General features: G+C 38.4%; 2 protein-coding genes across 8 annotated transcripts in view; both read left to right on the top strand.

The window, feature by feature from the left end:
• Positions 1-1,586, top strand: part of tln1 (talin 1) — a 113,103-nt gene extending 111,517 nt beyond the window's left edge. For both annotated transcript variants that reach the window (XM_089126421.1, XM_039677036.2), the window contains one exon: positions 112-1,586. In XM_089126421.1, coding sequence (XP_088982547.1) covers positions 112-246 — 135 coding nt within the window. In that variant the 3' untranslated portion in view covers positions 247-1,586. The remainder of the gene's footprint in view (positions 1-111) is intronic.
• Positions 1,587-3,623: 2,037 nt separating this feature from the next.
• On the top strand, positions 3,624-27,091 carry tpm2 (tropomyosin 2 (beta)). 6 transcript variants are annotated; one of them, XM_039676890.2, is made up of 9 exons: positions 3,624-3,868; positions 5,323-5,448; positions 13,204-13,337; positions 15,592-15,709; positions 15,972-16,042; positions 16,638-16,713; positions 17,632-17,694; positions 18,468-18,537; positions 26,461-27,091. In XM_039676890.2, the coding sequence occupies exons 1-9, from the start codon at positions 3,755-3,757 to the stop codon at positions 26,541-26,543; spliced, it is 855 nt and encodes a 284-aa protein (XP_039532824.1). In that variant the 5' UTR covers positions 3,624-3,754; the 3' UTR covers positions 26,544-27,091. The 6 variants fall into 6 exon arrangements, with proteins under 6 accessions (XP_039532824.1, XP_039532823.1, XP_039532822.1 ...); XM_039676889.2 differs by lacking the exon at positions 26,461-27,091 and adding an exon at positions 19,105-19,538; XM_039676888.2 differs by lacking the exon at positions 16,638-16,713 and adding an exon at positions 17,168-17,243 and having other exon boundaries at positions 3,649-3,868.
• The last annotated feature ends 55 nt before the right edge of the window (positions 27,092-27,146 follow it).

Consider the following 27,146-nt stretch of genomic DNA (forward strand, 5'->3'; position numbering starts at 1 on the left):
CTTAATATAAACTGGGACCATTTTTACTTGTTCACGTTGATGTAAGATATGTATGTTGATTAGGTAATGTGCTGCGATGTGTATGTTGATCTTGGATGTGTGTGTCCTCAGATCATCGCTGCTCAGGAGGAGATGCTGAGGAAGGAGAGAGAGCTGGAAGAGGCCCGGAAGAGGCTGGCCATGATCCGACAGCAACAGTACAAGTTCATGCCGTCGGAGCTCAGAGAGGACGGCCAGGAGCAGTGAGACTGATCCGGGACATTACACACCAGAGGATGAGGAAATCATTCATCATATGCAACGAGTAAAAAGTGAATCATGTATCAGGATGTCTATTTTAAAAGTCACTTTTATGAGAATTGCCATGCCAGCTTTATCGTTTTGTTGTATTTTGAAAATATGCCACATATGCAAGTTATTTTTCATTTCTATAAAAGATCTATTTTTTTTTTTTTTGTTCCAGTACTATATAGAGTAATTAGATCAGCAGTTGTGAACTATTGTGATCATGGCAGGGGCCAAACAGTGTTTGTAATGTCTGGTGAGCTTTCCGAGACTACATTTGGACTTCCTCGGTTCTCCTTTTAGAGAGAGTCTTCTGCTCTTCTGACAGTCGACAGCGTTTTCCATTTTTCTTTTTATTTCTTTTTGTGGCAATGTGGACCAGTGGTGCAATCTCTAACTTTGCGTTGAAACAATTCATAGAGAAAACATATCAATTTTTTAAAGAAAAGAATAATAAAGCTTTGAAACGTTACAAATAGTATCTCCTTTTTAATGTTTTTTGCAGTGTTAATGTTTGCGATCGTGACAATTTGGTCTACTGGTATTTCTATCAAAAGTATATCTTTTATAAAGCATAAAAGCCATATTTTCATTTTTGCTTTTATAATGTTTTTTGTTTCTTTTGTTACAATTCACTGTTGATGTAATTCCCATCCAGATGTATACAGACATTATTAGATTCAAAATGATTTGCAGCGGAAGAATTGGTTTATTAAAATGGTTGTTTATCAAAGAATAATTATAAAGAACTGTTTTAAAGAAATGATAGACTGTTATTAATGGATCAAATACAGAAACAGTTTGAGTTTTTGCCATTACTGCCTTTCCTGTCGCATTCAGTATATTCTGAATCTGTCCTGCTTTTATAATTTTATAATTGTGTATTTAACAGTTTCTCACCTAAAATAAGCAAACGCACTTAGTCATGTGTTTAACTCAAAACTCATAAATTCACTGTTTTTCAAATATCTCCTATTGCATTTGTGAGTTTTTGTTTTGTTTCTACAGAGGTGCTGTTGTTGGGTTTATCATTGACTTGTGTAGACCGATTATGAATAATTAATAGGTCATTAATGAACATTTTATAATGCTTAATCATATCAGTAGTTCATGTGCACTCAAATATCAAGGTAAATCATTTTTTGCCTGGCTAAAGAGATTTCATGTTTAATAAAATATTTCTAAAGCAGACGAATGTTTTCAAACTTTCAAAATGTGGTTTTCTAAAAAGAAATGGCTGCCAAGCATGACATAACTAGATGACAACAGCAATCATCTTAATAAATCGTATTTTAACAGTGTATGTTTGAAGTTTTGGTCATGAATAATTCCTCCTTTTTTCAGAATTTAATTGGGGGGCGAAATGATTAGACATCCATTCTTTAAATGTCATTAAAACACATCTGAACAACTGTGAAATTGCATCTGGGGATGCATGTAAAGCTAACGGTCATCAGCATAAAAATTTAAGTTTATAGTTTCATGATGAAATTATCTAAGGGGAGCATGTACAGTGTTTAAAAAAGGACCGAGGACTGAGCCTTGTGGTGCTCCATTTACTTCACTTCGTCATTGACACACAATTATGCTAGTCTGACATGTGGAATCAGAGCATGGATAATCCTTGCCCACAAAAGTCATTGTAATTAATCTTATTAAAGACAACGTTATGATCTGTGGTGTCAAACGCAACACTAAGAGCTAACAATACTAGTGGCACCACTACCAGATGCGATCACGCTCATTTGACAAAAGCCTGTTGTGTGCTGTGTGGACTGATGTCGCCTAAATCCTGATCCAATGCTTTATAAAAAAAAAACATTTCTCTGAACAAACAGCATGGTGGACACAAATTATATTTAAATTGAAGATTTAGATGGATTTACATGAGCCGAGACTTCTTAACTGTAAGCCTATACATGTATATGCTTTATCTAATCACAAAAAATGTGGCAACAGATTACAAGCAATATTATTAATTACATTTAACAAATTAGAATTGAGTAATGATTAATCAAATTAATTCCTTAAAAGTTAACCATTTAAAATGAGTAAAACTTACAACAATAACCAAAAAAAAAATCAAATTAAGTCACCATTATGGTGATCAGTGTTTTTTTTGGGGGGGTTTGTTTTAAAATTACGGTTTTCTCCTATAGTGATTCTGCTTGTTAACATCAGGTGTCTTCAATGTTGGCAATATAAAATAAAGAGTTCTTAATCAATCTTTGACGTCTACATTTTTTGGTGTAAACACTCATTTTAAATGGTTAACTTTTAAGGAATAATTTGATGAATTATTACTCTATTCTAATTTGTTAAATTTAATTAATAATATTGCTTGTATTCTGTTGCCACAATTCTATTGATTAGATAAAGCATTTTCATTTTTACAGTGTAGGACCAAGTATAGCCCAAGTTATAATATTTGAATCAACATGCACCAATGCTACATTTATCATGTCTAAATGTCATACAACTGTTGATCACTTCAATAAACTCATTGTTTCTTTCTTAAATTTTAACATTGTTTAAATTAATACATTTGGTGAGACGTGAGTTATCATTAGTTAATGTAATGTCAACTATAATAACATGAACTAACCATGAGCAATACCTTTGTTACTACATTTGTTCATCTTTATTAACATAAGTCAATAAAAATACAGCCGTTCATTGTTTGTTCATGTTAGTGCATTCACTAATAACACGATTTTAATAATGTATTAGTAAATGTTGAAATGAACATTAATTAATAAATGCTGATTTACAGATTAATACTACATGCTGTATAAGTGCAGTGTTAACTCATAGTTAACTAATGTTAGCTAATGAACTTATTGAAAAGTGTTACCATTTTTAGCTAACTGATTTATATATGTACATTTCTGAAATGCATAGCCAGTCAACTTGCTGCTTTAAAACAATGTGTATTGTAAAAAAAAAAAAAGTTAATTGAAATATTTCTCATTTGTCTAAAGACATTTAAAAAGAACTTTAAACTGTGAATAAATTCAGCATTTTATGCAACGTGTTCATAAAGAAAGTACTAGCATTTAAAAAAAAATACCATGTCAGGGGAGTGAATGAGTCACAAGAGCACATATAGATTTACACAGCATCTTTAAGAGACTATGAGAAAAAGATAAAGTTAAAGATGTGATGCACTGAATGCAGAGGGTAATGTATGATTACACCAGTAGCTGTTTTTTTTTTTCCCAGGGCACTCTGAATAATCCTGACCTCTTCTTGAGTATAACTGGAGAATGAGGATCCAGAGCCTCCCAAACATGGACAAAAGCTCAGGATCAAACGCTGAGCCCAATCAGAGCGAGGGGACGGCGCTGTCCCACACACTTCAGAGGAGTTCCCAAAGCAGCCCAGAGTTCCTCTGAGGGGTTTCCAGCCGTCTCTGTGAACACGCTCTCGTCTTCTCCTCGGCTGCTAGCAGAAACACTACACATCAACCATGGAGGCCATCAAGAAGAAAATGCAAATGTTGAAGCTGGACAAGGAGAACGCCATCGACCGCGCAGAGCAGGCTGAGATTGACAAGAAAGGTGCCGAGGACAAATGCAAACAGGTAAACCGCTTCACTGAGACTCTGTGTCCTGTGGGTCTGACTGTGTTCTCAATGAGAAGAAATCAGGAAAAGTGTGAAGAGGGGTTGTCTAAGCAGTGATCTAATGATTTTTTACTAAATAATTGATAGCCAGAATTGAAAAAAAGATAAGAAGTGTTTCCCTGGAGTGCACTCAGAAATCATCTAATTTGACCTTGCATGTATGATGATGAATGATCATGTGGTTATTGGCATCAACTTCCCTGCAAAAACCAATGATTAATCCCTGTTTATGGTCCAGCATTTGTGATGCGTTGAGCTATTTTTAGTCTTGTTCCTGATGACCTGTCAATCGTGACTAACTGAAGTTACCGATGCCAAATATAGAAGTGTAAATATGTCAATATATTAAGGCAGGTTTATCTGATTACAGCCGGTTGATCAAGAGCAGGGCCGATGGTTTCATCGTTTGAGTGAACACGGCACACTATTTTAGTAAAAGCCATTTAAAGAAGGCTTTTCCCATCAAGGACACTGTCATTCTCCATAATGGAAGTCCAGCTGGGAGAGAGAGAAAAAAACATGGGAACGTTTTTGTTGGAGCACATGCTTTATATGTCCATTTGATTTTGAATCTCAAGTTTTTGTTTGAAGAAAGACTGTGATTTCCCGAAAGCCTTTGTCCCGATGGCACACCTCCCTCTATTCCTGTCCCAGGGCCTCATAACTGTGTTCCCGAGCCTGTCCCGCTCCATCAGGCGGCATCCATCACAAGGGCATTGTCTGGGTTTATGAGCTGTCCAATGCTCTTTAAAGCTGAGTCTATTTCTGCAGCATTATGGGCTGAGTCTCCATAAGCAGAAGCGGCTGAGAGCAATAAATAGAGGCTGGTGTCGGACTAATGATCCGGTGATGGTTCTGTCTGAGGCGTGAGTGAGCAGCTCCACCAATGGAGACGCGATTCAGAGATCATCCTTTATCTATCAGTTCAGGACGGGGGACCCTTGATGGGGAATGATCTTCCAAAATGTGGAGAAACTCAAGTTCATTAATGAATAACTCTCTTGACCACCCCGTTTTACTGTGTTTTCAGTAACGGGACCGTAGTTTTAGTGTAGTTTAGGCAAATTTTGCTGTGTTTTAGGGGATCAATTGTCATTACAATTACTCTTTTCAAGTTCAATGAATTAATAAAGGCTGCAAAGGCTAATTGAGCATGAGTTTGCGTGTGTGTCTGTGTGAGTGTGTTTGTGGGTATGTGTTTGTGTGAATGTGTGTGTTTGTTTGTGTTTGAACAAATGAGTTTTTAAAAAATGTCAAAATGCAAAAAGTTTTGTGTGACGACTATGTTTACCGGTCGGGTTAGTGTAAGGGGTGAGAATATACAGTTTGTGCAGTATAAAAACTATTAAGCCTATGGAGAGTCCCCATAAAACATGAAAACCTAATGTGTGTGTGTGTGTGTGTGTGTGTAGCTGGAAGAGGAGCTCTTGGCCCTGCAGAAGAAGCTGAAGGGTGTGGAGGATGAGTTGGACAAATACTCAGAGTCACTGAAGGACGCTCAGGAGAAACTCGAGCAGGCCGAGAAGAAGGCCGCAGACGTGAGTGACACACACACACGCGATCATCATCACACATCACACATGTCACTCATTCAACCCGGCTGTAATTACACACTGCCTTTCAAAAGAATACACACCACTGACACCTCATTAGAAGGCTAAATATTTCGCATGAATCCCACAAATGCAAATTCAGGTCATATTTCATAGCATAATTAAAAGAAAAAAAATATAAATTATGAAGCCTAATAGTATTTTAGAACCATTATGTGACCCTGGACCACAAAACCATGCAGACACAAGTCGCACTGGTATATTTGTGGCAATAGCCAACAATAGATTGTATGGGTCAAATTATTGATTGTTATTTTACGCCAAAAATCATTAGGATATTAAGTAAAGATCATGTTTCATGAAGATATTATGTAAATTTCCTACCATAGCCTAAAAATGATAGGCTATCAGATGATAAATAAAACTCAATTAAAAAACGACCTTTATGACTGTTTTTGTGGTCCGGGTTTCACATATATATGCTGATAATAATACATATGTATCTTAATGGTTCTCAAAATCTGTTTCAAAATCTCAATTGTCTTAAAAATAGGCCGGTGTTCAAAAACCATAACATCTAGATTAGAGCTCGTAATGTGGCTCATAGACGGTTCGGCTCGAGCGCGCGCGCCCTCGTGTGGCGGCTGTCAGAACAGCGCATGCGCATACGCAGCTCAGAGCTCGAGCTGTCAATCATCCTGTCAGCAGCTGGTCCTGAGAAGGTGTCGAGCTGGATCATATTCTCCAAACACTTCATAAACACTGTCAGCACCTCGCAGCAGATGCCGTACGCGCTGAGACTTCACCAATCACCACTTTTTGCATATGGAAACGTTTTTGTCCAGTTAAAACTTAAAAACTGAGTGAATGAAGTAATGACAGAATGAGACTCACAGAAGCAGTAAAGGGTTACAGCTGTCATGTTTCCAAAGCTTAACACTCAAACTAAAAGAGTGAAGGTGAATTCATGTTAAATCTCAATACCCAGTAGGCCTTCTCTAATGTTGACCAAAGTAAAAGTTACTTTCAAGTTATACAGTAGTATTCCACGGCAGTGCAATAGTTGCTATTCTGCACCACATCTGATACATGATATCTTTGTTCAGGTATAGATATCATTAGGTTTGCAGTGTTACTGTAAATATTAGTATTTTTTGCAATTCAGACCCCCATTAGCATCCTGCAGTAAAATACATGTAGGCTACTCATGACAATTATTAACTAGTTACATCTGAAAAACAAGTCACGTGTTCATGAGTTAAAAGACTTTGGCAATCACGGTATATGTTTTTAATCCGGAGACTTTTATCAAATATATCTTTGCCTTGAGTTCTTCCATTAAAACATGAGGTGTTTGAGTGTGTTTCGGGAACTCTCAACTCTGTGTGTATTGTACTGTATGGCCAAAAAAGGAAAGACACCAGAGGAATGCAGTGATTTGTTTACAGTGAAGTGACGTCAGGCCTTCCAGTGCTTCTGTTCAGAGTTCATGGATCGGTCTGAGGACAGTTTGATTGAGACGTCCTGCTTTATGGCTGTAATTCGCTTTAAATTCATTTGATTTTACACAATGATGAAGATCAAATGCACAGTTTTAAACAGCAGGTGACCAAGAATGCAGATACAGTAGTCTAAGTTGATTCAAATCGATGTATTCATAAGCCTCGCTATGACATAATTTTTTGTTCTTTGGACAAAATTTCCTAATTTCACAAGTTTGACATTGAGTCATTGTATCTCTGGTATCTAAACAGACAACAGACCCAGGAATACAGAGTTGCAAACAATCAGTAAATAGGAATGATCAAAATGATACCACCAATCAGTGTTGAAACAAGCAAAACTGGCAAAAGATCTCGTTAGCTCCGCCCACTCCCATAAAGCACTGCGAATGACCACTGACCAGCCGATCTCCTTGCACTCGGAAAATACTGACTAAATATTACTTACTTAAAACGTTTTTTAATTTGCATATGACCATTAACCACCAGTGAGACAATTGTGAATATGTGAAAGTGTCGTTAAATTATTGAAATATTAACGTTAAATATTGTAGGCTACTTAAAGTAAAATAAATAAATAAATAAATAAATAACATCAGGGGTTCAGCTCACAAAACGTTTGGGTAGGCTACTTGTAATGAAGGATTCATACAGCTGTCTCAATAAAACTGTTATGTATATTAATATAATACATTTGTGAAGGCACAAATCACATCGGTGCGATGAGCTCCTTCCTCCTTCCTCAGATTGAATTATTTAAAAAAATTGCCTCCTCACTTCAAAAAATTTGTTGTGCTTAATTTTGGTTTAAGATGTTCATTTTTTAAAAATATGCTATTTATAAACATTTTATGAATTATTACACCGTGATGAATGTGAGCAGGTCCCCTGATTGCACGCATCTCTGAGACACGTATTTGATCTGCATGTTTTTCTGCAAGATGAGTTTGAGTGTTTGCTCATCTCCCAGACAGCAGCCTAGTGTCAGCCTAGATCTGGCCCACATCTGGCCCGAAGGAAGCCATGTGTAGGCCTACAGATGTGTTCCTGATCTTGCCTGTGTGGAAGCCATGTAGGCCTACCAGATGTGGGCCAGATGTGGGCCGGATCTGACCCGTGTGGAAGCCATGTAGGCCTACCAGATGTGGGCCAGATGTGGGCCGGATCTGACCCGTGTGGAAGCCATGTAGGCCTACCAGATGTGCGCCGGATCTGGGCTGACACGAGGCTGTTGTCTGGACTGCAATAAGTACCCAAACAGCAACATAGTGTCAGCCCAGATCTGTGCTGTGTGGAATCCATGTGTACCAGATCCGGGCCGACACTATATTGCTGTCTGGATAACATCTGAACATAAATAATATTTCCTGTCAGATGTTAAATAGACATTCAGAAACATCTTTAAGAGGTATACTCTATGTAAGCCTGATTTTTTTTTACATGTTTATCAAATATTTGTACACAATGAGGTCACTCTTCCGCTGGAACTAGACTCACGTACGGCCATTACCAGTGATTATAGTTTATAAAGTTATAAACATGGATATTTGTCTCACAAAATCACGTGGCTTTGCTTCAGAAGGCTTTTATTAAACCCCTGGAGTCGTGTATGACTTTTTATAATGGATGAACGTTCTTGGGCTTCAAAAAAAGAGCCAGGATATTTTTTAATATACCTCCAATTGTGTTCAGCTGAAAGAAGAAATTCATATACACCCAGGATGCCTTGAGGGTGAGTAAATCATGGGCTAATTTTCTTTTCTTTTGTGTGTGTGTGTGTGTGTGTGTGTGTGTGTGAGAGCTAAGCCTGTAATGAGTGCTGAGGAGAATGCCTGCATCTGACAGGAAGGGGCTTTTTATTGCAATAATATGGGGGAATACAGGGTCATACAAAACACTTGAATCTATAGAAAATTAAGATTTTTCTGCATCTTGTATAAAAAAATCATCTAAAATACATCTAATACATCAAGTAGCCTATCCTTTTCAACTGCTAAGATGTCTTAACAGCTTTACAATTGTTCTGTATTGAAGTCAGAGTCGTAAAAAAAAACTTTAAGTCGGTTGAAAATAGTCTACCATTTGGTACATACATTTTGCTTTATGTAGCCTATATGATAGGCTATTTACCAAATAAAATTAGAATTTTAATTATAGCCTATCTATTCCCAATAAACCGGTATCGCAATCCAAAAACAAAACCATTAGGCTATATCAGTCAGTTATAGTGACAAATTTGTAAAACACACACACAAAAAAACAGAAACTTTAGAATGGATCGAAATAATTTGGCATTCAAAAATATTCTAAAGTGAGTTTCGTTGACTTATTTAGGAATTACATAGCTAATTATTCATATCCGACCACAAATTCTGAAAAAAGGGATTGAAAATTCTCTCTTGACTCTATTTCATCAGTGCGTTAGGTGAAACACTTCTTGAGTTGGTATGACAGGGAGGGTGTGCTAATCACCTGAGAGCTGCGCGCGCATCCGCTGCACCGGCGTCAATCCGCTTACGGGGTTTCTCCCGCTGTGGCTCGGGATAACACACACCACTCGTCGGCGATTTGTTTCGGTCTGAGCTAAACTTCACCGCTTCTGGATAAAAACACTGAAGGAAGAAGTAAACCAAGCCGTGTCGAACATGAACGCGTGATTATCGCCCTCGTCTCGTTGCTGTCCTGCCCGTGTCGCGGTGTGTATCGGCGCTGAGAGCACTGTCCGCGGGCATGGCCTCGGTCACCTCGATAGAGGCCGTGAAGAGGAAGATCCAGGGCCTCCAGCAGCAGGCGGATGATGCCGAGGACAGGGCAGAAACACTGCAGAGAGAGCTGGACCTGGAGCGGCAGGGCAGGGAGAGAGTGAGTGAGATAGAGACACACACACTGTGAAGCTCTTCATACACACCGTGTCCGTGCAAGAGCACCACCAGACTGCTGTGTGTAGGAAGGGGCCTTCATAGGCCTGGGGATTTCACGCTGGGGTCCGGGGCCACAAGGGACTGACAGGGGAAAATCTATTTTTAAAAAAAAACTGTAAAAAAATAATAGTATTTATTGATACGAGTACAATAAATATGGAAATAAATTAGATTAAAACATGATTGTAATAAAAAGATTAAGTTAATGATATATTAAATAATCTAGATTCAAATAAATGAATGACAATTTTGATTAATATAAATAAAACTAAATATTAAGTAACTGCAATACTATAATTGAGTGGCTTAATAGAATTATAGATTTAATTTTTTCTGTGTGTAAATTTGGTGTTTGTAAAAGATGCCTTTTCCATGTTAGGATGAGGGTCCCTCACATGAAGATGGTCATATGTGGGAGTCTGTGGCATCTAAACGATTGAAAACCCCTGTTGTATGACCTCAATATCTTTAATAGATACAGATGGCAAATGTAAAACCGATGTTCTGCAATGTAGTGTCATTATGCTCCAATTTTCTTAAACCAAATCAAAACATTAATTTCACTTAATAAACACATTATCCAGATATCAGTATCCATTTAGGTAAACCAAACAGTGAATGAAACGATATCAGCAAAAGATGTTTGTGCTCGAGGTTGAACAGATGAACAGAGGATTAGAGTTCATATTGAGGCCAGGGGTGACGCACAGACTCAAATCATCTCTCTCACATCAAACTTCAGCTCTTTCTAGTTTCTCTGGTGGACCTATTGATGATATGTGAAACAAGTGGTCAGTTAAAACAAGGGATTATGCAGTTTTCACCCCCTGAAGGTGGACACTTGCGTTCAACTGACCCAGAACAGGATAATCCTCTTGTGTTCTTGTCATCCTGTAAGAAAAGTGGTGGTTGTTTACATCAGGATAGACAGTCACAGGAATGAAAACAAGGGACAAAATCTCAGTAAAACAGTTGTGAAAATGACATGCGTGCCATTGTAAAGTCTACCAGGGTCTGAAATTAACGGGGTCTAAATGCCAAAATTAATAAATACATAAATACAATAAATAAAGGTCTAAATTAATAAATGCCCCCAAAGACCAAAATATGGTGGAAAAAAAAGTCTCTGTGCAAGTTCTTGTTTTTAAAATATCACACAGGCAAGAGTGCTGTTTGCCAGAATATCAGCGCGTTTGCATGTGATATTAATTTTATACAACAGTTTAACAAACAATTATGTTAATAGGCTATTATATGGTCTATTATATGGTCTGTTTTTGCTCTATTTAGCCAACAACAATAGATCCTAACATCAGGACATGATTTCAGTTTCGTTACTGGATGAATCAACGTTTATGAAAGAATCGTTGTAATGAATGACTCTGCGACTGGCTCACTTGAATCAGTCGCTTTGAACCAAACACTTGAGTGAATGATTCAATGACTAACTTAAAGGAGTAGTTCATTTAAAAAAAAAAAAACTTTTGCTGATAATTTACTCACCCCCATGTCATCCAAGATATCCATGTCATTCTTTCTTCAGTCGAAAAGAAATTAATGTTTTTGTTGAAAACATTCCAGGATTTTTTTCCATTTAATGGACTTCAATGGAAACCAAACAGTTCAAGGTCCAAAAGACAGTTTCAGTGCAAACTGTTCAAAGGGCTTTAAACGATTCCAGATGATGAATAAGGGTCTTATCAAGCGAAACGATCACTCATTAAAAAAAATAAATGACAAAGTTTAAGTTTTATAAGCTCAAATGATCGCCTTGCTCTGTTCTGTGATGCACGATCGTGACTCTCCTATTCGAACTCGTTCATCAAAATGAACGAACTTTTCCCGAGTCAACTCTTTCATTTCGTTCGTTGAATGAACCAAATGACACGGAAAAAGATGCGTTCATTTTGATGAACGAGTTAGAAAACAGGAGAGTCTGGTTAAAGAAATATAATGTGTTTATAAGTAGACTATAAAGAACAAAATATGAGATAATATTGTAAATATAACAGAGATAAAGTAACAGCAGCCACGTTGCATCTCTCTTTTCTTCCTCTGTTAAAAATGAACTTTTATTACAAAAATGCATCATAAGTCAATGCTTTTCAAAGCTTTGTTTTGGTTGTGCTTTTGGCTCTGACCAGCTCTAAAATATAAATCATTATTCTATGTTTATTAAAGTGTATTTGGGTAAATTAATAATAAGTTATCTGAAAGTAGAGGTTTAATTAAGTGAAGATAAAGTTACATGTGCACAAATTACAGACAGTTACATGAATTATGTTGTTGGTAACGTCAAATTTGGACCCTGAGTTTAATAGCAATAGTTTTCAGTGTGTGACTGAGCTAGACATGATTTACCTGCGAACATATGCTTTTCCAGTTGGCCAGAACAAAAGCGGCAGATATGTTGCTTAATTGTTTTATTTTTGGGTTTTGGATTTTGCAATAAAAATAGCTATTGATGGCAGGTAGGGCCCACAAAGAGTTAGGCCATCTTTGTACTGAGCACTGTTGTTTTGCTAGTACAACTATTGTTGTAAGGATTTATCAGATCAGAAGGATGACAATGACATCAGGCTTGCCCTTTTGGAGTAGTGGTAAATCAGGCATGTTGTTTTTCTGCTTTCTTTAAAATGATAAACAGACCAAGCATTTATTCATGTTCAGTGCATGCCTTATTTAATGATGTGATCAATGTTCCCACATTTGGCATATTGCAGTGTTAGCGTGTAGTTAGCTATTAAAGAATTGGACAAACAGTTGACACAGTGACCCTCTTTACCTAGTGAACTTTGCCCTCGGTAATTGTATCCCTTAAAAAAGTTTCTTCATGGCTTGAATGTAACTCTACACTCTTGCCTCATTTAGTATACACAGTTCTGTGGATATGCAAATGAGCCCCGCCTCCACTCACTCACACAGCTCAGAGATCCACTCGTTGACGCTCAAACGTTCATGTGATTGGTAGTTTTTGATGTCAGAAACACCAGCAGTTTAAAACGATCAGCGATTTCGTGTTTTTGAGACTGTCAATGTGGAACAAGTGTGTCGCGGACATGCTGAAAAGTGAAGCTAACGCATTTGATCGCCCCCTGGTGGCTGTCTGCAGTATAGCTCATAAACTCTGCCCTCCATGTAATCGAATGGGATGTGAGACAATAGAAAAATGATATGTGGTTGAAAGCAAAAAGAGGAGTCACAAAAATGTTCCACTTAATTTGACGTTCACGTCACCATCACCTCATCCAAACAGTTCATGGTGTACCCCATTTGCCCAGCATGTGTTGCATTGAGGTGTGTTGCTGTGCCGGCAGGCGGAGGCGGAGGTGGCGTCCCTGAACAGACGTATCCAGCTGGTGGAGGAGGAGTTAGACCGAGCCCAGGAGAGACTCGCCACTGCGCTGCAGAAGCTGGAGGAGGCAGAGAAAGCTGCCGATGAGAGCGAGAGGTGTGTCCACATTCATTCCCTAGATCACTGTGAAGATGCTTCGAAATGTTCTGTATTGTTAAAAGCACTATACAAGTGAAGGGGACTTGACAGCCGAAGTGTTTTATGTATTTGACTCTCGTGTAATTATTGTAATATGAACAAAATAGACGGCAAGATTCAAGCCAGATTTGTAGATGGTTTCAAGTAGCTTTTTGGTCATTTGAGATCCTGCCTTGATCCCGAGATACTGGGATCGACTCCAGCATTCCCAATGACCCCACATAGGACAAGCGGTTTGGAAAATGGATGTTTTTTTTTTTTAATAATTTGAGTTTCAGGACAATAATTACAACAAAACAAAGACAAAATACCCAGACAAAAAACAAGTGTAGCTCAACAAAACAATGAAAGCGCACAGTCTGCATGATAAAATAAAATTTACTGAAAATGAATGCTGGAAATTAGATTTAATCTAGGTCATACAATGAAACATGGATGCATGTGTTTCCACAACACTAGCTGCTCTCATAGGTCTCTTGGTAATGTGGACAGTCAGTACTAAATATCTTCTGCATTGTGTGAACAAAGCCTTGGAGAACCATGAGGAAATACCTCACTCCACTTTAGGCCCCGTCCACACTACTGCGTTTTCGTTTAAAAACTGAGACCTTTTGCTACGTTTGCACCTCCCGTCCAGACTAAAACGGGAAAAACAAAGACCTAAAACGGAGAAGTTTAGAAACGCTGCTGCTCCGTTTTTCGTTTTGAATCTCCGGAGGGCGTTTTAGTGAAGACGAGACAAAACGTAGGACTTCAGAAACGTTGACGCAGGGGCTGACGCTCGGCTCCATGATTGGGTGTTATCAGTCATGACGTATCCTTCCCTGATTCGCCAACCCCTAGCCATGTTTCCATCGACACGTTTTTATCCGAATTAAGTGATATCGAATGAAAAAAGCCTTATGGAAACAGTAAAATTCAATGAAATTTCATGAAAATCGACTCAAATGAAATACGTTCGGTCTCATCGAATTTTCTCTTGATCGATATACGGCTAATGCGATAAAAGCTGATGGAAACGTTATTTGCCGAATAAATAATGAATTGCGATTAAGTTTTATGCCCTTTTATGGTTGCAACACGTCAGAAGACGAGTTCATTTCCGGCCAGTCTGTTTGCGCACACATGGCGGATGTCAACAAAGACAGATGTAAGTGGACAAAGCAAAAAGATGCTTCAACCAAAGGGTTTCCGTGAACCACGATCTCCCAGAACTGATGGAGCGCTGTCGTTCCCACACCACAGTCACCTCCGCTGTCGTCGGGCATACGTGCATCGTCATCATCATAGCAATGTTTATAGCGTCGTTGTTTTCTTAGGTTAGTTTTGCTTGTTTTTACGTGGCTTGGTTGAATTGTAATGTAGAATGTGGTCTGTTATTTCTAGTTAACAGACTGCGGCGCTGCTAGTATAACACACCGTTGCCATGGACGCAGTTCAGAGACGGAACAGACTATTTTCTTTAGCAGAAGCAATACTCGTTTTCAAATCAATAAACTCATTTTTAAGTCAATATTTTGTGTCAAATTATTTATTTATTTATTTGGTTGATTTATATGTAATAAGCAGGATAATATATAGCGAGGCGGTTGATATAGCGAATACAACAACCGCCTCGCATACATTATCCCATTCATATATCGCTATCAGCTGGCACATAAGCATTATTAGCCTTCAACTTGTGAAATATTGATCATTTTTTGGTAGATGGCGCGATCCGTTTTGTCTAACAAAACTTTGTTCGCAAAAGTTTGCTTGAATGTTGTTCGATTCAGTGCAAAAAAAAAAATGGAAACACCTTAAAATGTCTCAAATCAATTCGATATACCAATTTGATCGCAAAACAGCATGTGACGTCATTACGTACAGGTTTTTATTCGCTTTAAAGCCGTTGGATGGAAACACACTTTCACCAGCTTTATCCGCGTGAGTTTTTTTAACCGAATTTCAGATAATTCGATTGACAAGTGGATGGAAACATGGCTACTGTTTACACCGGCACGCGCATGCCCAGTGTTGGTGAATGGTCATGTGATCCGCGTTTTCAGTCGTTTTAATGTGGACGGAGATCATTTCTAATACACAGATAAAACGCTGGTGTGGACTGAGATTGTATTCGTTTTAATTCTCCGTTTTTAAACGAAAACGCAGTAGTGTGGACGGGGCCTTAGTCTGTTCATGCATTGCCTGACCCTGTGCTTTTCTCTGACAGAGGAATGAAGGTGATAGAGAACAGAGCAACGAAAGATGAGGAGAAGATGGAGATCCAGGAGATGCAGCTGAAGGAGGCCAAACACATCGCTGAGGAGGCGGACCGCAAATATGAGGAGGTGTGCATGGCACAGTGTTGAATGACTGCTCTTCACAAGTGAATGTATTTGCTGTTGGATTTTGAATGGCTGCTGATGGCCATATATGCTGTTGTGTCCGAGTTCATATAGTCTTTAATTGTTGTTGTTTTAGTGCAGAAGATGGGTCATTATACCTAAACTTGAATGATTGTTTATTGGGGATTGACTTCCTTCTTAACTTGACTTTACAGATCTTTGATATGTGCTATTTGACTGTAATATGGTGTTTGTTGGAGTGCAGGTGGCGCGTAAACTGGTGATTCTTGAGGGTGAGCTCGAGCGCTCTGAGGAACGAGCTGAAGTGGCTGAGGCGTGAGTACACACAACTCTTTCGTTGAGATTAGACTTGAATTATTATAAAACATCATTAAATAAAAACATCAGTAACCTTGTTAGTTAACACAGTGGTGTCTGTAGTCATTGATATTTCTGATACAATTAGTTTCTTACCAGCACTAACACGAACAGGCTTAATCTGCATTTGGATAACTGATCTTTAAATTCCTTGCAAGAATACAGTGTGAACAAAAATCTATTGGTTTATTAAAAAATGTGTGGAATGTGTGTGTATGTGCCCACATTATGATGGTAACAAAAGTGCATTGTAAATGTATTTGCATGAAAAACTGAGTTTAATATGCATGGTCCCTGAAACAAAAGACAAAGATGCATCCAGCAAAATTATATTATCAGTTTTCATTTTGAGTTGAGTTGACAGATGTGATCTTTGTCAGAACTGGAAGGTAAAATTCTCCAGGAAGTAACAGAAGAGCTCTCAGGGTCATTGAGCAACAGCAAGGTTTCTGATTGTCCTTTCTCCCCATTTTCCAAATGCATGCTCCGTTGTTCCTCATCATGTGTCTGCCCCATTATTACCCCCCCACTGGCCTGTTGTGGACTAACCCAGTCGAGTCAGGCAGCTGGAGGAGGAACTTAAAGTCATGGACCAGAATTTTAAATCCATGATGGCCGGAGAGGAAGAGGTACTGCCGAGAGACCGATGTAGCGCGCTTTATACTTGTCCTCTCTTTCTGAGATCTGTGACCTCCTCTGCTGCTCTTCTCGGCTTTATCCCTGTGCCAATGAAACGCATCTTTTGCAAAAAGTAAAGGGGCCTCAACTAGAACCTTGGGGAATGCCACACTTTAATTTCTGCTGTTATGTAACAAATAGCTTGGAAAAGGATTGCTTTTGAATAAACATATTAAAGTAGCTTGTTTTGACCTCTCAAAACTCATTATATTCTACATTACATGGACTTCTTCTCCTATAAACAGTGGTTTGTGAGCAACGGTCAGGAGTGTGAATGGTCCATTGATTGTTCCACCGAGGTTGGGGTCTCTTTAGCAAAAATGTCTGCCTTTCCTGTCTTCTCAAAGTGCTGTCTCTCTCCTCTCCTTTTCCCCTTCATTTCCTGCATCTCTTGCTGCTGTATAGCAAATCTGGTGACCTTGAGGAAGAATTGAAAAATGTCACCAACAATTTGAAGTCCCTGGAGGCCCAGGCTGAGAAGGTAGGCCGAGCAATCGCAGCATTTGTCGGCGTTAAAGAGCCAAATGCCTCTCTGTGTATGTGGTTGTAGTGTTGTTTTTTGTACAACATATTATTGTATCACATAAGTAATTTGTCTGAATTTTGAACCAAACTTAAAATGAGATTCCCCTTGTTAAAGAGTAAGATAAGCCAATGAAGTGAACTCTTTTTAATTGGTTCTGTCTGAAAGTCAAATATCTTTCTCACACTCTCAGTCTCCATAGACTTCACTGCCATCCCTTGCCTACGCTATGCATTGTCCTTCTTCTGATTTCAGATGCAAAAATATATGTAGCCAATACAGAATTTTTTAAATATTGAATGACTATGGCATTGATTGATTTTTTTTTTTTATTATTATTCCCCAGTACTCCACAAAGGAAGACAAATATGAAGAGGAAATCAGAGTACTCACTGACAAACTCAAAGAGGTGTGTATTCCTTTCACTATATTGAAATTACACTGGATCGTCACTTTGAGTGCATAATCCAAATAAAAGTACGGTTTACGCACATGGTTTTAGCAGTTTTTGGACGTCAGCTGCTCTGAAATCCAGACATGGACAGCTCATTATTAAGTCATAATCTTCCCTGCTTTCTCCCTACTATGGTTGGGATTAGGTTTCTGACCAATCAGGTTGCAGTCTCCCCAGTGTATGAACCAATCAGGTTCAAAACACAAACAAACTCAACTGTGTATTGCTGGTGAACTTGCTCTGGGCTAGAGTGTTTCTATCCAGCGATAAACACAACGCAAGCCACTCTGAATTCGACACCGTTATATGTTATCTCCAAAACGTGTTTATTGCGTTTCATTGAGCACTCTGAGATGCAAGTCATTTATTATATATGAACATTATTTTATTCAGTGGCTTCTCCTCCTTTTCTTAGTGATATTTAGAGCCAGTTTATCATGAAGTGATGATTTTGTTCCCTTCGACTCACTTTGGATGGGAAAACCAGTTCCTAGCAGCTCCTTTGAAGGCATCTGGAGTAAAGCAGCTCTATAATTAACAAAACACCTGAACTGGCAGTCATGTGACCTGTTTAACAGGATACTTGCAGAAAACAGAAAAGTTTGTTTCGCATAACCCCCATAGCACTGTTGTTCATGCAATATTGTGATCATTTTGTCCACATCGGCTATATGGAAAAGAAAAACCGTGTCCAGAGTTCATGAGAATGTTGATTTGTCTTTCTCTAGGCTGAAACGCGTGCCGAGTTTGCTGAGAGGTCTGTGGCGAAGCTTGAGAAGACCATTGATGATTTAGAAGGTACATCTTCAACAGTTATTGCCTGTAAACAGTGACTAATGACAGAATAACAGCAATGCTTGGACGTTGTGTGTATTAGCAGTTTTGATGACTCGCACTCATAACCATTCCAGTTATAACTTCCCCTCCGTGTTTTGTCAACCATAATTAGTAATAGGAAAATGGAAAAACTGTTTGGCATGAGCTGCTTGAATACTAACATTGCTTGAAGCGGTGAAGGCGTTGTGTTTGTTGGTTTCGGCCGGTGGATCTGGTGTCGTTTTGATGTGCTGAAACTGCATGTCATCTGTTTTTTGGTGAGGTGACTGACACCTTAGATGTTCAGTGAATGAGTAGACGACACGCGAGAGCATATGCATCGTGGGTTTTGCGGATGGAGTTTCATGTCAGAGTGACTGATCAAGATGACTCTGAGTGAGGATTGCTGTGCCAAGGTTTTCTAACCAAGATCTCACACTGTTGTAGTAGAAACTGGCCTCTGTGGTGCTCCATCTGACGACATTGTTTTGTCTTTTCTGCTCATTGTGTGTGTGTTTTCTGCGGTCGTTCCTCTGGGATGATGCACAGATGAGGTGTACGCTCAGAAACTCAAGGGTAAAGCGCTCAGCGAGGAGCTGGATCTGGCTCTGAACGACATGACTACCCTCTAAACACGCTCTTCATCTCCTCCTCATCCTCCTCCTCTACAGTTTTCCCCTCTGTGGCTTCATTGTCCATTTGGCTAGTTGTGTTTTGTTTTCCTCTCCATGTGACTTTGAAACGGAGGCGGGTCTGATTCGATGGAGCTCAGGCTGCAGCTCAAGTCTTTCTCTCCTGATGTTGTCATGATCTGTAATGGAAAGGTCAACATTGTGTGTTGTTCCCTCTCAGGACTCGTCGATAAGCCTGATGTTTAGTGTCATCACAGTGTTGACTCTTCCACCGCAGCGTCTGTGTCGTATGTGCTGCTTTACGTTATCCTGCTGCTGTAATAAATGTCCTCAATGTCTTCTTTCAGTTTCCTTCTGTTTCTTGAGATTCATTTCTTTGCATCTGTTTTATGTTTGAGGGTAAATAATTCAGGTAGTGGTCATAGACGTTGGAACCCCTCCCCCGGCCGCCCCCTAAATTCACCTAAGCACGGGCGTCAGTTTGAAATTTGCTGGGCACAGAGACACATTCGGAAGTGCTGGGTACAAACTTGTCAAACTGTGCAGCCTTTCTACTCAACCCAGAAATAAATACATCGATCCGCCAGTATTCATTTGACCATTTCAATGGTCTAGGGGTAGCTCTTTTGCAAAGAGTGCCAGAGGTTACGGGTTCTAATCCGCCCTAGGTACAGTTTTTTTTTCTCTCTCATCAAAACACAATATGTCCATCTGTGGTTACAGTCAATATCAAGCATAGGACACATTTATTTTGTGATTTTACCGGAATGAATAGAGTCTCCGACGTAACGGCGATTGAAGTGCGCGTCCGAGTGAAGACTTGCGCGCCACAGAGAACATAGCCTACAACTGACAGCAGCGGCAACAAGCGTTCCTCTTGATTTCAAAAACAAAACATTTTAGCGCTAGATATCTTATTTAAACGAACTAAATTAATGCTCTGCTTAACAGGATATGTTTTATTCATGTTTAAAACGTTTTATTTTCCGATATATGGTGACTCAAGCACTGATGGATCAAGGAGCGGTCCATCAGTATAGTCACCATATCGGAAAACATTTGGAATGTGTCAGACATCGCCCACAGTAATTCTGACTTATGTTTTTTAAAAGAATTTCGTTTTTATAAATTGTATTTCATTGTAATCAATGGTTTTAATCAACAAGTTGACTGATAAATTCTCAGAAAATGGATTTAATACCAATATTTTGAAACGGTGCGTAATTCCGACAGCCCCCCCCCCCCCCCCCCCCCCCCCCCCCTCTCACAAAATAGTTCCAACGTCCCTGGTAGTGGTGAATCATGGGTTACACTTCATTTTGATGGTCCACTTTAGACATTCAGCTAATTATAAGTTACTTTACAAGTACATGTCGACTAAATAGTAGAGTGTCAGGTTAGGTGTTAGTAGAATAAGCTAACATTAAGTTGTAAAGTTACTTTAGCTGAGCTTTACTGAGCTCAGTCTTCTTCTCTGTCCATTTGTTAATTTTTTTTTTTAACCTGTTAACTGTCACCCCCCCTTTTTTGAATAGACATGAAAATGTACATTTCGAACTTAAATGGTTGTAATTCAAGAATGCTTTGGAATATAGACATATGATTGGTCTTGTTTTAAAGAAGACATTTGGCAGATTTTTGTAGAAGTGAAATAAATTAAGAAAGTGAAACAGAAAAAAAGTTATAGAAGTTTGAGTTTATGGAAATGTACAATGTAAAAATATTAATTATTCATATTTTACATAAAATATATATTTTCAAAACCTGGGCTACTCTAAAATGTCAGAAAGATCAAAGCCAAAAATCTGAACAAGTTGTGTTTCAAATTTTAGGTTGATATCTCAAAAAATGAGCTTTCAGTAAGATTTTGTTTGAGCGCAGTACCAAACTTTTTCACTAGGGCACAATCAGACTCCATTACTGCCCATATAAGGGCGCCTGCATTTCCATTCCTGTTTTGAGTGATATGAACCATTATTTTCACAATTTTCATACAATTTCTGAAGTAGAGATCCTATTCAGGAGTAGCATGGGAAGTTTGGCAGATTTTGATATGAATTGAACCTCTAAGAAACACATACAAAGAACACGCATGTAAGTCATAGCTAGCTGCCACGTCACAAATGGTGAATTTATTATTTTTTTCTTGATATTTTAAACTTTTCAGACCTTTTTTTTCCAAAATAATTGAATGGATTCTATCTTTTGAACTTTTGGCATGAAAACAAACTGAGGTGTCTACCATTTTTTCATGATTTTTCATGTTTACTGCTATTTTAAAATAAAGGTCTGAACACGCCTTATGAGTATGAAAATATTCTTGTTTTATATTGATAAATTATGGCTCCTCTGTAATATATTTTGAAAATCAGTCACCAAATATGGAAACTAGAGATTGTAAGCTTTCAAATGATATATAGTTTGTCAATATTATTTAAGGTATGTACTAAGATATTATTGTTTTAAAAATATAGTGGCAAACGTCCCACCTGTGGGACGGTGACAGTTAAGTGGTTAACAAGCCATTTTAAACATCAACCCCATTATTGGAAGAAATCTATTTAGTTTGACACTTACATGTTTATGTGGAGAACAGTTCAACAGCTGAACTATGGCCAGAACAGGCTTGTATGGTTGGATATGAACCGTGATCTGCTTGACAAGTGTGTGTTGGAGCTGAGCGCAGTGTGTGTGCAGAAACTGTGGGGCGAGTGTGTTTGAGTCCTCATCTGTGTTGTTAGTGTGTGCTCTTATATCGGGCAGCGCAGGGATTGGATGCAAACCTATCGAAGAGCTTTACAGTGTTAGTTCACCCAAAAATGAAAATTCTGTCAGTATTTACTCACCCTCATGTTGTTCCAACCCCTTAAGACCTTCGTTCATCTTCGGAACACAAATTAAGATATTTCTTATTAAATCTGAGAGCTGGATCACTCCTGCATACTAATCCATAGGCTTCTTGAGGAATTGAAACTTGCCGGCCTCAAAGTTATTAAAGACATCGTTAAAATAGTCCAAGTGACTACAGTGGCTCAATCTTAAGTCAATCTTACGACGAGAACACTTTTTGTGCGCAAAAACAACAAAAATAACGACTTTATTTCAACTATTCACTTTCTTAAGATTGAGCCACTGTAGTCACTTGGACTATTTTAACGGTGTCTTTAATAACTTTTCGAGGCCGGCAAGTTTCAATTCCTCAAGAAGCCTATGGACTAGTATCCAGCTCTCAGATTTAATAAAAAATATCTTAATTTGTGTTCCGAAGATGAACGAAGGTCTTACGGGGTTGGAGCAACATGAGGATGAGTAAATACTGACAGAATTTTCATTTTTGGGTGAACTAACCCTTTAAGAAAAGTGTACTTGTTGGAACCACTCAAAGCTTAATGACGCATGTTCTTCTGAACGGTTTTTCATATTAATCACACTGAACACTACAGTCAGAAACAAAAGCAGGTTCTTCCTCCTCAACATCATTCTCGGGTCTGTAAAACTCTGGAGATGAAGATGCCTGTAAAACTCAGGCTTGATCTGCAGGATCCTCTGCAAACCGTTCTGCCATAACAAATAAACTGACCGGTAAAGAAGACCGTTTATGTTCATTTCAGCTATGCAAAGAATTCAAAATGAATGTTGTTAAAATGAATTATAAATTACAGTCGGACTCATTTCAGAACATAATGCACAGTTGTGTTCTAACAGAGAAGCGTCTCAAGTCTAACGCTACTCTCTGACCTAGAAGATTGAAATAATAAAATGCCTGATGTCATTTTTCTCTTCTCTGCTTGAGCTGTTCCAGAAAGTAAGTCAGTTAGTAAGAACTAACTGAGAAACCAAGGTGTCCTTGTTACAGTTTAACATTTAAAGGTGGGTAGGTAGAAATTTTTTAAAAACTTTTTCCCAAATTTGTTTAAACTGTCTATTTATACCAATACATAATTAAAATGTAAGTACTCTGAAAAAGAAAATATACAAATCGAGTGTGTGTAGTCCTTTCAGTGCTGCAATAAACACAGCTCATTATTTTCAACTAGGACGAAAGAAATGATTGGCTGGGCGACTGTCACTCTTCCAGTCTCTACCATACCAGCACTGCTGCGTTAGAGGAGCCCACATGCGCGCACACGTTTGCTCGAGGAGTAGAAGAGGCACGGAAGCTAGGAAGAATCACAATTATGGCAGAGAAAGAGCAGTCAAAATTCCCAGTTACCTGCATATACAGTCAGCGAAGGATAAACAGGCAAAAAAGGAAGACAGTATTTGAAAAGGCTATGACTAAAAAGTCTTTCGATAAAGCAAGAAGTCAGACGATAGTCAATATCGGCGGGGTTTTCCAGCCGTGGCGACAACTGACAACCATGGGCTGAAAAGTGACGCCAACAGTGCTTTCGTGGAGGCTCTTACATGTAAAACAACGTATATGTGATGAATCTTACACGAAATTCACCTTCATCACAGTGTAACTGATGGTAACAGGAAAACGTGTATCAATGCAACCTGTTTTGCTGTTTTTAGTTTTTATGTTACTAGCTCATTACCGAATCAAACTCAATATATTTTAAACTTTACCATTACCTACCTGTATTGATATACTAGCTTGATAGTGAGTACTACCAGCCATGTTAGTTGTTTATATTAATAATCAGCCCATTCTCACTCCCAAGGCGTCACCTAACTGACTCCTTGGGAAGCATTTGACCATGCTTCAATATCTGACGCTTTAGGCGCCCTTTAGCGTCAGTTAGATGACGCCCTAGGATCGCGTGTACCCTACCCCCACCCCACACCCAGGGATGGCCATAAATACATGGAAATGTATTTAAATACAAATACAAAATACTGTGTGGAAAAATGTATTTAAATACAAATACAGTATTTTGTATTTTGAAAATACAGAAAATACATGTGAAATTGGCAATTCAGTGCAGGCATCCCTATTAGGCTGAAATCTATCTGGGCCTATTCTGAATGCCAACAATTATTCAGATGTGTGCAACTACTTAGAAACTTTCGTTTTCATTTTATATACCTCTTCCCTTCCCCAGCCCTGTAGGAACACAAAACTAAAAAAAAAAAAACTAATTTCAAACATTTTTTATTATGTTTGATCACCACCATTACCTCGCACTCAGTAACAAGAACTCAATAACAGTCAATTATATTTTAAATAACTGATGGTACTGATGTAACTGATGTACTCCTCCAGGTGATGTACCTATGTGTTTCAGACATCCATCTATTCGATTCCCTTTAGCACCACCAGCTTTTCAAAAAGTTTGGGTTTAAGACGTCGTCTGTGTGGCCTATTGATTAAACGGTAACACTTTATTTGAAGGGGTGTGCATAAGACTGACATGACACTGTCATAAACATGACACTTTTAATGCAAAGTTGACATTGTTTAAAATGTCTTTGTTATGACAACTTGACATTAACCAAGAAATCATAACCTGTCACAAATATGTCATAACAGGTCTAATTATCAAACTTAAAGAAGTTATTTAGCTTTGCGTTAACATTACATTACCCTGTCATATGTGGTTGGTTTTGACTTTGGCCGTCATGACACCATTATAACTGTGACATGAATATTTTACTTCAAGTAAAGTGGAACACATTGTACCAGTTATAAAGATGTCATTAAGGGTTATTACACTGTCAAATGCTTTAACAACAGTGTCATTAATATTTCCCCTTACCTCAAGTAAAGTGGAACACGTTGGACTGTTTATAAACATGGCAGGTTGACAGGTTATGATTTCTTGGTCAATGTCAAGTTGTCAAAACAAAGACATTTCTGTCTTTGTTATTGTCAAGTTGTCATAATCAAGACATTTTTTGTCTTTGTTAATGTCAAGTTGTCATAACAAAGACATTTTAAACAATGTCAACTTTGCATTAAAATTGTCATCATTTACCGAATGACACTTGATGACAAAAATCATAAACATTCATAAAGACTCCTTCATGTTCATGACAGGTGTTATGTCATGTTTATGACAGTGTCATGTCAGTCTTATGCACACGCCTTCAAATAAAGTGTACGGATTAGACCCGCAAAGGAAAATAAGTGTGTGATTGTGTTGAACCTCACAAACAGCTGTCTAATAAGTGGATACTGGTTCAAGATGTCCAAATCCTTCCTCTGATCTTCTAGGATTCTGGCTCAAAGTATTTTGAGTATTTTGAAAATACAAAAATACTCATCTTAAATGTATTTAAATACAAATTACATTTGATTTTTTCCAAAGGCTTTAAAATAGAAAATAGTATTTTGTATTTCAAATACGTATTTTAAATACATGTATCTGAAATACTGCCCATCCCTGCCCATACCTAAACCTAACCGCGTCCTCTAACTGACGCTTTCCTTTAGCGTCAGTTAGATGACGCCGTTGGATCGCGTCATGTAAGTGACGCTAAAGGGCGCCTAAAACGTCAAATATTGAAGCATGGTCAAAGGTGACGCCTTGGGGTGAGAATGTGTTGTAATAATGATAAAGTTTATTACACGTGATTCTGACATGATGCTCCTCTCCGCGGCGCTGGTAAACGCGTCCTCCAGCTGAGCGCGGTCGGCAGCGCGTTGATGTGTTTTGGGGGCGTGGCTTTGTAAGGATCCCAGACGGGAGGGGGTGGGAGTGAATGTGTTTATTGCAGCACTGAGAGGACTACAGACACTCGATTTGTATACTTTCTTTTTCAGAGTACTTCCATTTTAATTATGTATTGGTATATATAGACAGTTTAAACAAATTGTTTTAGAAAATTTCTACCTACCCCACCTTTAAGTACGAAGTAATATTAATTAACTATCTGTTCTGTTAATCCTTCTGTTAACATCTCAAATGCACTTTAGGATTTCTTGACTCGTTTAAGTGCGTAAATCAGTTCAGTTGCCTAAACCGGCAGATGTTATTTCGCCTGTCTCTAATATCAGCTTAACATCCATGTTTTTTGTTTGCAGCCTCCAAACTAATGTTATATTTATGCTCACTTCTGCCATCATTAAGGCCAGGGTGACTTCTGTTTCTCATGCAAAGGTGAAAGCGTAGTTTAGAGGATTCATGTAAATATGAACTCCACTAGCTGTTATATATTACAGGTTTTGGTGCAATTCTTTACAGTGTGTTTTCTCAGAGAATGATCAACCGTTCCTCTCATTGTTATCATAATTGTCAAGATTTGATTTCCTGCTGATTCTATGTGATACTGCATTTCCGTTATCAAGGCTGTCTCACCGAGTGTGTTTTTGTTCTCACATCACCAGAGAAACTATCCCAGGCCAAAGAGGAGAACCTGAACATGCACCAAGTGCTTGACCAGACTCTTCTAGAGCTCAACAATCTGTAAAGGTGAAGTCCTGATGAAGCGACGGGCCTGGCGCAGATCTGTCAATGTCTTATAGTCACACACTTGCTTTTTGCTTTACAAACAATGTCTCGTACCAGTAGCAAAGCCAGCAGTAGCCTACTTTAAACAGATCATTTACTTGGATTTTTAATATTTGTAATAGATTCATTGCGACTGTCTAATTTGGTTTGATTTATTCTAAGCATCATGTTTACTACAAATGTTGTTTCCTTCAAAGTCAACTTTTTGACCTCAACTGATAAATGCTGTAATTCACCACTTTGGACTTTGGACCATACCAACTATTTAAAAGATCGTTTTTTGCACTTTTGAGGTTACGACTTTTTAAGCTTTTTCATCGATTTGTACCAAAAATGCGTAACGAATGTGTCTCAAATCACCTGTAAAATGAAGGAATGCTCATGCAGTGCTGCAAACTTGTGGCCTTTTTGTGAAATTTGCTGTTTCGAACGCAGAATATGTTTTTTGATGTGATTTGTATGGATCTCATGAGGGGGAGGGTCCAAAAATTAAATTGTGCTGATGTACCCTTGCTTGTACAGGCCTAAATTAATTTAAAAGCATTAGGTGACAATAAAGCAT

This window comes from Pimephales promelas, chromosome 23 (assembly GCF_988280905.1).
Source record: "Pimephales promelas chromosome 23, fPimPro1.hap1.1, whole genome shotgun sequence".
In the NCBI taxonomy this organism is placed as follows: domain Eukaryota; kingdom Metazoa; phylum Chordata; class Actinopteri; order Cypriniformes; family Leuciscidae; genus Pimephales; species Pimephales promelas.

Bases quoted from the DNA above. Each gene is read 5' to 3' on its own strand.
- tpm2 (XM_039676890.2), top strand. From the start codon at position 3,755: ATGGAGGCCATCAAGAAGAAAATGCAAATGTTGAAGCTGGACAAGGAG. The intron at 3,869-5,322 runs GTAAACCGCTTC...GTGTGTGTGTAG, and splicing joins CCGAGGACAAATGCAAACAG to CTGGAAGAGGAGCTCTTGGC. The intron at 16,043-16,637 runs GTGAGTACACAC...GGACTAACCCAG, and splicing joins CGAGCTGAAGTGGCTGAGGC to TCGAGTCAGGCAGCTGGAGG.